General features: G+C 43.1%; 2 protein-coding genes across 3 annotated transcripts in view; one reads left to right on the top strand and one right to left on the bottom strand.

Moving 5' to 3' along the window:
• LOC130605615 (acidic leucine-rich nuclear phosphoprotein 32 family member B) overlaps nucleotides 1–12,731 on the top strand; it is a 97,002-nt gene that overhangs the window by 40,412 nt on the left and 43,859 nt on the right. The window lies entirely within an intron of this gene.
• Nucleotides 1–12,731, bottom strand: part of MLLT1 (MLLT1 super elongation complex subunit) — a 29,062-nt gene that overhangs the window by 12,173 nt on the left and 4,158 nt on the right. For both annotated transcript variants that reach the window (XM_057421235.1, XM_057421236.1), the window contains exons 3-4: nucleotides 9,952–10,034; nucleotides 1,508–1,651 (exon numbers count right to left, since the gene is read on the bottom strand). In XM_057421235.1, coding sequence (XP_057277218.1) covers nucleotides 1,508–1,651; nucleotides 9,952–10,034 — 227 coding nt within the window. The remainder of the gene's footprint in view (nucleotides 1–1,507; nucleotides 1,652–9,951; nucleotides 10,035–12,731) is intronic.

Here is a 12,731-nt window from a genome sequence, read left to right as displayed (position 1 = left end):
TGGGCAAGAACTGTGTGTTCTGCTGTAAATGCTCTTATCCTGCAAAAGGGTAGCAAGAAAAATCTGAAGGAATGAGCAAGACTTCACTCATTCAGAAATAAAAAGCAGGCCTTGGGGTCTCCCCCCTTGACAAGATCTGAGCACCAAGCACCCAGCTCATGAAACTTCCCTTCTTACCTCCCCTACACTCTATCAGAATAATCCTGTCCAAAATTCCCACTAGATGAATGGCATCCAAAGTGAATCACACATGGAACACCTCAATGTGTAAGGAATATAATAAGTATGAAAACCCTAGTACTATGAAAACCATAGAAAGCAAGTGATGTTTTAGCCATGCTACAGCTAAAATAACCACCCTCCTCTTTGTGCTCAGGACAGAAAAGCACTGGCACACTGAGAAAGAGCTAGGCAGATCAGCTTGGAATACTTGCCATTCCTGATTACTATCAACAAACTTTTCCAAGCCCAAAACATGTTGGTTTTGTTTTCCCCAGAAGAGAATTCTGCCAGAATTGCAACTTTAATAAAGTCCTTGAACAAAACTTAACCCATTCTATGACTCTGTGATAAATGGGGGAGTCCCAGAACACAGTCATGTCATCCCCTGCCTGCTTAAAACCTTCATGCACTTTGTGGCTTGTACTAATTTGCATAGGTCTTGTAGTTATTTAGGTACCATCTCTTTAGAATATTACTTTCCTGGAAGCAGAGCTCATCCACTGTAGCAATCTGTATCTTATTGTGCATTCAAGAGCATAGCTATTTTTTTTCCTTCCACACCTATTTCTAATCTATATTCAAACATTTTTCTTTATATTTTTACTTTGTTAGCCACAGGCAGCCAACCTCAGCTTTAGAGGGCATTTACTGATCAGCAAGCAGTTAGTATTAAGCTTTCCTGTGGTAAAAAAATCAAGTGAGGAATAGACAGGAAGACTTGAGCTTTTCTATACTGATACAGCTCAGGAAGGTCACAGATAACTGTGTAATTGATGGACAGTGTGCAACATCCACAGATCTCCATTTCCAGGAGAGGTTTTAGTGCTTTGATATTAATGGTCACATTTCAATTGAAGCATGAAGTGCCACCAATCACACCAGCAATGGTTTAGAGTTCTCCTTCAAGGGCCGTAGTCATATAACCAGGAGTAACACTGTCGCTTGATGGGCTGCAGCTACAGAGAAACCCCAGAGCAGAACAAGATCACTACATGATTCCATGGCATCATGGAATGGTTTGGGTTAGAAGGGACCTTAAAGCTCATCCAGCTCCAACCCCTGCCACGGGCAGGGACCCCTTCCACTGGAGCAGCTTGCTCCAAGCCCCTGTGTCCAACCTGGCCTTGAACACTGCCAGGGATGGGGCAGCCACAGCTTCTCTGGGCACCCTGTGAGAGCGCCTCAGCACCCTCACAGGGAAAACCTTCTGCCTAAGAGCTCATCTCAGTCTCCCTCTTTTCAGTTTAGCAGAACCTCTCAGACCTCCAGTCCCTTTGGCACTTACCCCTCCAGCCCTAATGAGTTTGCGTCTGAACTCCTTGGTGGGGTTGTTGAAAGTCAGCTTCTCACAGCGAAGGTGGTTCACAGGTGGATTTCCCTCCAAATTTAAGAACAGGTCGTATGTGAAACACACCTTTTTCGGCTCCTCCTAAAAACAAGACAGACTTTGGGAAAAGGGAAGAAGTTTGGCAAGCACCCTAAGTCCCTGAAGTTAACATATTGTTCATCAGAAACTCAGACATGGCTTTTCACTGCAAGAGCAACACATGGACAAGGATACTGACAGCTGTCTGTTTAAAACCATCCCAGTCTTCCTAAGAAAGAAAGTTCACGAGCCATATCCACTGCTCTGTTTCCACCGAAATCCAGGTCCTGTCTCCTTTGGGAAGCAACTGAACTATAAGAATAAATATTAAGAAAAGCATAATCCCTTATTTAGAGAAGGAACAACTTCTGAACTCACAGGAACTCTGTGGGTACCGAGGAAAGATTAAAAGCAACAGTAAAAGGATGACTTGTTTTGTAAAACCCTTTCAATATGCATATTGCAGGGGCTGAATGGGAAGATATCCTGGGCTTTTGAACTTTCCAAGGGCACTTTCACTGGAGTTTGTATGCATGTTGGCGATCATCTGCGCCTCACTGGTTTTGCTCCACCTGCCACAGCAACACTCTGCATTCGCAGTGCAGAATGGAAGAAAGCTTTTCCCTTTTTCCCCCCCCTCCCAACATTGCAAATATTGAGTATTACTGGTGTATTACAAACACCGAGATGCTATTTCCTGGGATTAGCTTGTATTCTGCATTTCAAGATGAAAACTCAGTATGTGGCAAACGAGACTCTCCTGCGAACCACGCAGAGCCTTACAGTACGCTCAGTATTTACATGAATGCATCCCACATGCCTCATTCAATGCGCAACATCAAGCAGCTGCTCAGCAGTCTTTTCCAGAATTCATATCCAGCAGCTTGATTTCCTGGTGTAGTTGCATTGTTGTGTGGGAACAGGCCCTGCAGGCTCCCAGCCCAGGCCATTAGATTAGCTGAAAATAGGTTGAAGCGTCAAACAGCTTCAGACCACACTGATTCCTGCTGGCTGCTTGGTGGATACTAAAGGCCCTAAAGAAGCCATTTCTTGTACAAACTATACCTCTAATAATAACTGTGGTAAGCACACCTGGTTCACATCAAAATCAGTACCCTGAGCTCACCTGGGAGCCAAGGTCTTGGCTCCTCGCTGCCAAACACAGGCACATACACACCAACTCACATTAACCAGCAAGAACATGCTACCAACATGAGGGTCTTCAAACCCCCTTGGAGAAATCCTGCAGAATTCCCACATATTTCAAAGGGTTCAGTGTCTACTGAGATGATGGGAAGATAAAGAAAAATACTTGCCAAATCCATTGCCTGGTCGTTTTCCCTTCTCTATGACCGTTCTCATTAATTGAATCATTAGTGAGCTCTGCATGTGCGCACTTACACTGAAGTTCAAACAGCAGCTGCAGAGGGTCCCTCGAAGTCTAATAAACTTAAATGAAGGATGAACAGAAATCCAAATGTGGCCTAAGAATGGTTTCTAAAATGGTTTTCCTAATTTGCAACAGAGTAAATTGATCTTGGATATATTAGCAGAAGCAGGCTTTAGTCAGAAGCTGTTATAGCATCCCATTATCAGAGCTCTGCTTCGGCATTTCCCTGTTTGCTTGCAGAGCAGGAGAAGGGCAGCAGATTCCTTTCCCTTTTATCTTAGAGATGCCTTTTTTTTTTTAATAAAGATTTAAAAGCAGAAACCCTCCCAAATATTTATTGCACCTCTGTTGAAAAGTTCCCACTTTTTGTGAAATTAAGACAATTTTTCAATGTGATTTTTCTCCAAGTCAGAGATCACAACCGCCCTGGGAACTGAGCCCTGGCCAAGTACCATGATCATTAAAATACCCTTTGTATCGCCTCAGGCCATCAGAAGCCCCCCCCAAGAGAACAGTTAAGATTACAGCACTCCTAAAAGAACCAGTACAAAAGTCTCAAAGCAAAAAGCTGCAAATAAACATTCTTTCCTTTACTGCCTTCACTGCTCAGCTAATGATTACAGCTCAAGACACTCCAAAGCTTAATCCATCCGGTCCTCACTAAAAGGTTCTTCCCTACAAACAACCATCAAGGAGGGGGAAAGAAGGGGGGAGAAAGGAGGAAAAGAAAAAAAGAAACCCAAGGAAAATCTCTCTCCATTGACCTGAACCTACACATCCTCTAACTTTCAGTGGAAAGCCACACTGAATCCACAGCACTGCACTTCAAAGCCTTTCCAAATAACATGTTGGGATCTGCACATCCTGCTGCTTGGAGGTGCAATAGGTCCAGGCAGTGTGTTTTCATACTGCAACAGCACTTTACATCCTCCTGCTTGAGCAGCAATTATATGCACAAGCCAAGCTTTACTCTTAGCTGATTCCATCTTCTGATACTAAACCCTTGATGTCAACACCAAAACTGAAAAGGTCTGTGAATATTTTGTTGCTCTCTGAGACCATAAGCTTCTCTAAAGGGCCTCGCTTCCAATAAAGGCTGTAGAAAGGATGGATCACATCCATTCCAACTGGTAGATACTGTAGTTACACAGATTAAAATTCAGTAGTGACTCTGGGCATGAAATGGTTAACCTGGTCCAGGACCTCTCAGCAAGTCACCTCAGAGGCTCAGTCTGAATCTGCCCCTTAAATCTCCTGGTGCCAGAGAAGTAAACTGCAAGTGTGGACCACAAAGCTCTGGCTATGCTTTGATTTGCAGCCGCTGTAAACTTCCTTCCATCCAGTGACACCCCCCCTCTAACTCCTAGCCCCAAAGCTGAGCACATTAAGCTTTATTTTTACTGTTCTCCAGCTTCCTGTCTGCAGCGAGGCCACTGCACTGGTAGGAACGCTGAAGCTGTTTTCTTTTTGTTCTGAAGTAATGGGTTAAAGTTCTTTTGGCACTTTTCATAAGAGGAGGAATTTTGAGAAGCCTTTTGTTAAAATTTCCTTGTCCTGTTTTGAAGGCAGGGTGTGCCCTTTGCCACTTGACACAAATCAAAAGCATTTCACTGGTAGCGTGCGCATAAAGCTCGTAAATCACTTTTAGAAAGCCATAAAACAAAATTATCTACAAAAACCTAGCACACCAAGGAAGCAGGCTCATGGTTATTCAATAACTACAACATCCAGCACTACTTCCCTTTTGCCATAGATCCAGCCTGACAGAGCCATTTATCCGCCTGTAGAAATGAAACCCCCTTTGCAGGCTCGTACAACCTGTTTGACTGGTCCACCACCTGCTTTCAGACAGGACAGTTAAAAGTGAAGAGCCCAATAGCCATTTTCTGAAGCAAACAGCCTTATGTTGCACTTATGAAACACCTGTATCTCTTTTTGAGATCCTACAGGGCTGTGTACAAGCATTTTGGAACGTTCCCCCCCTCTGAAGCTCATGACTTTGGTTGAAAATTAGGCAAATATACTCACGGTTCAAAGGCAAGCATTTAGGAAACCACTAGCTCTCACAAATAGATGATATGATGCTGGCATGGCCAGCTGTGAAGCTGCTATGTTTGACAACACTTCCTCACCAGGCACTGGGATCTATTCAGCATCTGCAGATGCCTATGGATGTGCCATGCTGAGAAGAGTCTGCTCCGACAGAAAAATGGATAAACTGATAAATGTGTACTAGCTTAGGACACAAAAAGGTAAAAAAGAGATTCCCCGCTCCTAAGCAGCACAAAGGAAGTGCTGCAGGTTTGGTAAACCAATACAGACCAAAAAAATGTGAGCAAATCATGCTTCCACTGACAAAACAACACGGTTTACTACTTCCTATATTTATCAATAAATCCTAACAGCCTAAAGTTATTCCCCCCTTCCTCCAACCTGTGCAGACCCCTCCCCTGATAACACCGCAACTGGTTAGGGAAAATCAAATGTCTCTTGCAAAAAGATGCTCTTCAACCACCTTCCTTAGAGTACTTCATAGCCAACACCTTCCCAAGGGCACAGGTTGGTTCTGACTGACCCCCTGTACAACCCACCTACAACATCTCCACCAAGTTCCTACTTCAAAACACAAATAATTTTGCCTTCTCCCCTACTTTTCTATGTATTTTCTGTATCACAGATATAAGTGCTGCAGAAGGGGTGAAACATTCATGCTTTTATTTTGAACCTATCTGGAAGAAGCAAACAGATTTCTCTGCTTTCTTTACCTACCTCCCTTTTCACTAATAGGAAAAGCCCGCGTTCCAGGTATTCATTATGTAAATACTGGAAGCCTTTTACCTCCAGCACTGGAACTGGGAGGTAGCATTTTTAGAGAGGTTTTAGCACAATCAGTATCATCTGCCTTGTATCAGAACAGCATTAAAATACACTGGACCTTTTAGCTTCTGTTGGGAGGGGGGACTGGTCTAATCTGATTAGGATGCAAGGAAACGTAACGGGATGAATACCAAAGTCATACCTGTATTGCAGCCTCCAGATTACAACACATGCCACAACAAGAGATGTGTTTGGAGACAACAATGAGGCCATGAAAAAAGGCCTCCAGACTGCTGCAATTGAGTGGGGGAGAGGGAAGAGGAAGAGCAGTAGAGGAACAGCAATGCATTTATTGTACCCAGTTTGTATTGATTCAAGCACCAGAAGCCACTAACAGCAGCCCTCATTATAGGAGCACAAAGGATTTAAACACCGAAACAGCACAGGAACATTTTCATTCCCACAATCCCAAATGATCTGCTGCCATTAGTCAGCCGTGCTTTAACATCCAACCTGCTGAGACTCGGCCATTTCTTCTAGCAGGCTAGGTTCTAGCAGACCACTGTGCCTCTCCAGAGAGCTCAGACACGCAAACTGCCCGGGTTCACAGCAGTATTCAAAATACATGTTCTGTAATTCAAATGACAAGACTGAGAAAACACCTACTTATTGAGGAGCTGAATTACAGCACAGGAAGGACAAACACATGCCCACAAGGCACAGCTATGTCTGTAAAGGATAAAAACAGGCTCTTGCACCTCCTCTAATACTCTGCTGACACTTCCCTGTCGAACAGAAAAGCACCGAAAGCTTCAGTGGGGCCAGGAGACTCCTATTCCCAACCGGCAACACCAAGAGACTACTCCAACACAAAGAGTTAATGGGCAGTATTATGCAAAGTTGCCTGATGAAGTTCATTAAAACCATTCTTAAGCCACTCTTAGTAAAAATGTTCCTTTGCAGTGAACAGGCCCATGTTTCTTTAGGCAAAGCAAAGCGTACACGGGCTCTGACAACCACTATTTATCATCCTAGTAACAGAACAGGGAAAGGAAACAGCTAAGAAAGAAGGATTAAACTGTGGAAAAACACTTCCAGCCAACCATGGCAAAGATCAGCCTCCACAGATTAGCTCACTGCCTCTTTAAATCCTTTCTCTTCTCACCTTTACAAAGCTAAAATGCTTTGATAAACAAAGCCCAAAGCCTTTAGGACTCTCATTTCAAGTGAGAGGACACACATCAACAAAAACGTGCTAGAATGTGGGGAGCATATGGCCAGAAAGACCCCCCGGCTCCTCCTGCCCAGCCACCCACCACACAGCATGTTCTCCTCGACCCCAGAACCAGCCCGTACATAACAGCTACTTGAAAAGAGTTACTCAGGGATGAGTCCCAAATGCTGTAATCAATTCAGAACAATATATACTCCATGCACAACAGCTGATCCTCACCAGTGTCAACAGGTTTACAGAGATCAGAGCGAACATATGGTCTCAAAGTAGTAAAGAGTTTTATTTATCTGGTGCTTTAATGTCACTTTCTTTAATGCAAGGGAAAACACAGGCTGTATTCAAAGCCTTTGCCATTCCTCTTCCTCCTGATTCTTTTTCATATCCGCAATATCTCAGCCTTTGCTTATCTTTTGTCTTTGTGCTCCTATCTTTGCAGAAGTATTTACATTTCCTGCGACTGCACTTACTGAAAAGAATTAATAGCTCTTAATATTTCAAGATGGCATTAGCACCAGGCAGTCGTGGTCAGAGGAGCCAAATTCTTCACATCCTCAGGCAGCGTCTAAGCTTCCAGCAATCCTAAGTACCACACTTGGCTTCCAAATGTGCAGAGAACACAACATTTGCTGACATCAGGACGGAAAAAATACTTTTTTTTAAGCAGCAAAAGAAATTTCAAGCAACTTCAGCACAGATTATGTATTTAAAGTTCATGGTTGAACCTGGAAATGTGTCTGTTCAAACGACATGCTGGAAGACAGACTCTATCATGTTTTTCCTCAGCCCCCTCTTGCCTCAAGTTAATAATGGGAGGTGCACTCAAACTCCTGAATTAATCAATTTGCCCATCAGCTTAGAAACGGGAGAGAACTCCATAATGCAGGCATGTCAAAAAGAGGGTAAAGAGGGTGTTTTGAAGATCTGCAGCTTTGAAAACAAGTCTGCAGCTGAACCTGCTGCATTCTATTCATTTTCCATGTTTCTGAAGACCAAAATGCCAAAACCAAACCACCCTCTCCTAAATGAACAGCTACTCCCATTGTTTCCACCAAGAAGAGAGACCACCTATTTCCCTTATTTATACAAGCCATCCTACCCCTAAGACTAGAAAGAGCAACTGCACAGTCACATGTGTATGGGAACAATGAGAAGTGATGATCCTGGTGGGTGCGAAATCGAGTGAGATTCAGAAAAGCTGCTGGCTCCATGTTCTGTGAGGAGCACAGGAATACAAGGGGCTCAGAGAAAGGAAACACAAATCAGGTAACTGTCAATGTGAACAAGTGCACCTACAACAAAATACAGGAGAGGCAGAAATGAGAAAGGAAGATTTGAGGACCTGTGAAAGACAAAGGCATTGGATTCCTGCAGAGAAAGGGCAAGTGTGAGAGAAGACTGAGTGAAGAAAGGAAGGGCAAATAAAAGGTAAGAGTAGAAATAAAACATAGTTCAGCCACCACAGCCATCAGAGATTCCCCTTACAAGACATCACCATGGAGAAGTTCACAGTTTCTGATCAGGAATGAAAAGGCAGATTTTGAACCTGAATTAAGCCAACACACAGTGCAGATGAAGAGTTTCCCGATTTCCATATGAAACCTCAGAAAAGCCACCAGAAGTCAAACTACTTTTAAGCTTTTTAAGTTTTTTTTTTTTTCACTCAAGTCATAGTTTTCAGTGTTTGCCAAAAAGCTGCTTCTATCAACTTCCAATCCCTACCCCCTAACTGCCTTCACCTCCTTTTGGCTTATCTCACACACACCCCCCAAAAGAAAGCTGAGGGCAAAGCGTTCCCAGGTTTACAAGTCTTCTTGTGGTTCAGTTGTGTTACTTGGTTTATTACTCAGACTCATAAACCGGGGGTAAAGGAATGTGGTTTGCCAAAACCCAAACTAAAACGTGAATAATTCACAAAACACCATGGCCAGGAGAATATTCTATACTAGGAGTGAGGCGAGAAGGAAACGATAGATGTGTTTGTGGGAGCTGCAAGGGAAAAGATTCCAGGAAGTTAAATAGAATTATGCTGTTCTATGTGGTCTGCTGTCAACAAAAGCAGGGGAATGGCTTGTGCTTGGAGGGTTGAGGGGCAGGGGGGGAGGTCATACAGTGTGGTGATGTGGCTTAATGGGCAAATTCTTTATCTCAGTTGCCTCTCTGGGATAAGCAGCAGAATATTTAATCAAAACCAGAGATATTCAGTATTCATGTTCAACACAACAAATAAACCCAAACCAAGTTAATATGAACACAAGCACCCAAATCTATATTTTTATAACCTTTTCCAAGGCGTGTAGCGTGTGACCTCTGTGGCAAGACTCAAAGCAAGCAATAAACCCCAAATTTTAACTTGCATATACTTGTTGGCAATGCATCTTAAGATTTAAACTATTCAGTGTTTTCTTTTTGGAAGAGAACTGAATCAGAACAACAATATTTTTAACATAGCTGTAAATACTTGTCCTGTACATGCAAATGTTTGTCTTGGGCCTATACAAATTTTATACCTGTACAGTTAATTTCATAAGACTGCAAATAAAACCCCTGATTTTTTAATATATTGACTGCCAACAGGATTTACAAATGTTTGTAAAATCTATGGTTTATGTTTATTTGCATAAAATATTTTCAACTGCTTTAGCATTATCCACGCTAGAGAAGCTTCTTGCACGTGGTCCAGGGTGTTCAGGATCTCTAGGACCACCACAATGTCCTGATATTACCTTTCTATACAATTCCATTTCTGCCAAAAGCTTTCTTTTGAAGCTTGGCAGGAGCTTCCAACTCCCAGTTAAATTCTATTTATTAGACTAATAAAAAACACACACATAAAACAGTCACATAATTTAGAGTCTTTCTGTCAGGCAGTTTCAGGCTCTGGCACAGCTCAAAACAATTAGAAGACCAGAAATCAGATTCTACCTTATTTTTGAAGTACACTTCAATAGGCATAATGAAGCCTGCGTAGCCAGACTCCTCCACTTTGTAAGGGGGCTCCTTGCACACTGAAAAGAGAACAAACAACTGTTAGCTTTGAATATAATGCAACTTACTATGAGCCAAAAAGAAGTTGCAAGATGAGAAATGTGGCTCTGACAACTCAGGATACATTAAAACAGTGACTTTTGTGAAAAAAATCCCAACAAAATAAGATGGTGGGCACAGGCTTAGTTAGGAACATGAAAATCTGTTCTTAGCTCCTCCCATGGAAAGGAAACATAAAACACTCCATGCCAGAGCCTGGGTGAGAGTCTTCCCCCCCTTTTGCAGGGAGATACAATTACACTGCTGTGCTGGTTCACAACAATGCAAACTGCCACTTAAAGCCATCTTGCATAAAAAAAAAAATAAGGCAAAGACCCAAAAGGTGGGAATTGGAACACCACAGAAAGGTAAAATGTACTTTATGGCCATATTTCTTAATAAAAACACGACACCACGCAAGCGGAATTTTTTTTTCCCTTGAAATGCTCTCCTGCAATGCTCAATCTCCATAATTACCTAACGGCCACAGCACAAGCTGCCTCATAGAATCATAGAATCACAGAATAATTAGGGTTGGAAAGGACCTTAAGATCATCTAGTTCCAACCCCCCTGCCATAGGCAGGGACACCTCACACTAAATCATATCACCCAAGGCCTCGTCCAACCTGGTCTTGAACACTGCCAGGGATGGAGCATTCACAACCTCTGCACCAAACCTGAAGGGCAGGTTGGAACTGCTATTTATTCCACACACAAGGAAGCAGGGAGAGGTTAAACGCTTTGCTGCTAAGGTCACGGTGCCGCTTACGGCAGAAACATCCATTACAAAAGTTAATCTCTTCTAAGAAACTAAGCTGCTTCCTGCCTCAGTTCCCCCTGTCCTGCTGCTACCTGTTGTCTCCTCGTGCTACTGATCCCTTCCCATCACCTACCACCGCATTTCAGCACAGCGACAGCCCACATGAAGGACTCTGGGACCACTTATTAGCATTTATCTGCCAGAAGAAACAGGAGACCAAGAGAGAGATTCTCCCCCTCAAGAACCAGATGCACTTGCACGTAATTTATGCACTACAATATATGTAAATAAAGTCAATTAAGTAATTAGAGGAATTCAGTGCAAATCTTTTTACTTTCTCTAAAGAATCCCAAGTAATTAATATGATTAGGAAACACTACCTCAAACCTGAAAAGCACACAAATTATCACCCTTTGATGTAGCTACATTATCCCAGCTCGAAGCACTTCTACCATCACTAAGGTGCTAGGAAGCAGCACTCAAAATTCTAGTGTGAAAAAAAGAGTGCATCTAAAAATAATTAGTATCTCTAGACTTGCTTTAACTTGAATTTCATATAAGAAGCCTATCATTTAGGGGGGAAAGCCCCAAAGAACAGTGCCAATATGGCAGCAGGAAACTTCAGACTGTCAGCCAAGCAGCCTTTGTTCCTTTGCTGCTCTATTCAAAGGAGTTAAAACTACTACATAGGCAATCTGCTCGCAGCACAAGCCTACCTTCCCCAGTAGATTCTGCTCCAAGTAAGAGCAAACCATCTGAAGAAACCATTCAAATAGATCTAGAAATAGTGTGCATCTGCCATAGCATTTCTGTACAATCCAGACACGCTTTGGTCAAAAGCAAGCTGGCACTAGGAGCAAGCTTAAGAAATCACAGCAGAGAGATGGGGAAAAAACTTGTCTTTAAAGGTAAATGATATGGCAACTGACTGAGCAAAGACCAGGTACTATCTCAAGACAGTCGTTTGTAATAAAGTAATTATAGCAGATGACAAAAATTGCAGCACAGCAGCTTCTAACTTTTGTTCTATAAATTAGCTTTCAACTCTGCATTGCATTTGCTGATCATACATCAGTTTTACTACCTCCATTTGAAGAATACACTAACAACACACAGCCTAGATTCACATCCTTACGAGCTGAAAACGTCTGAGCTCCTTTCCACTGTGGGCTCTCACAGGTACCAACACAGTATGAAGCCCTAAGACATCCTGTGTAAACAGTCTTCCAGTGAAATATTTCAAAGACTGCACGCTGTAAGTGATGTGTACAGCAACTCTCTGGGGCAGCCAGCACTCCTCCTAACACTACAGAACACTGCAGACGGAGTTAGACAATCTTAAGCAGATCTAACTCTGTGCTGTTGCTGAAAAGGGCAATTCCTGCTCTTCCACCTCAACCATGTGCTTCTGCTGCCCCGTGCCAAGAATAAGGTTCACACTGCTGCACAGTCAGAAAGAGCAAAGAATGGATCAGCAGAAAGTTAACACTATAGTTTGTATGCTCTTCCCAACCACACTAACTGCATGGTGCCTGCACACATCCATACCACTGGAAAAGAGAACATCACCCCTTTGGCATCACTGATTTCTGCTGGGTTTAATGCTACCTGAACAGGCAGAAGATTGCCTGTTCAGTTTCTACAATTAGAAACTGCAAGAATCCTGAAAGCTACTTAAAGAGCAACACAGAAGTCAACACGCTCCAGCATGTATCTTGGGCTACACCACCAGAGCACAAGCAGCAGCTCAGGCAGGGGACTTTCCTCCTCTGCTGTGCTCTGGGGAGAACCCCCCAGCAGTCCTGATCCAGCTCTGGGGCAACAGCACAAGAGGGATGTGTTGCTGCTGGAGCAAGGCCAGAGGAGACCACGGAGATGCTGTGAAGGCTGGAGCAGCTCTGCTCTGGAGCCAGGCTG

The sequence above is a fragment of the Pezoporus wallicus genome, unplaced genomic scaffold (genome assembly GCF_028554395.1).
Source record: "Pezoporus wallicus isolate ANWC-B61680 ecotype Strahan unplaced genomic scaffold, APGP_CSIRO_Pwel_v1 scaffold_14062, whole genome shotgun sequence".
In the NCBI taxonomy this organism is placed as follows: domain Eukaryota; kingdom Metazoa; phylum Chordata; class Aves; order Psittaciformes; family Psittacidae; genus Pezoporus; species Pezoporus wallicus.
Note: the sequence above shows the minus strand (reverse complement) of the source record. Positions and strands in the feature narration are given on the sequence as shown.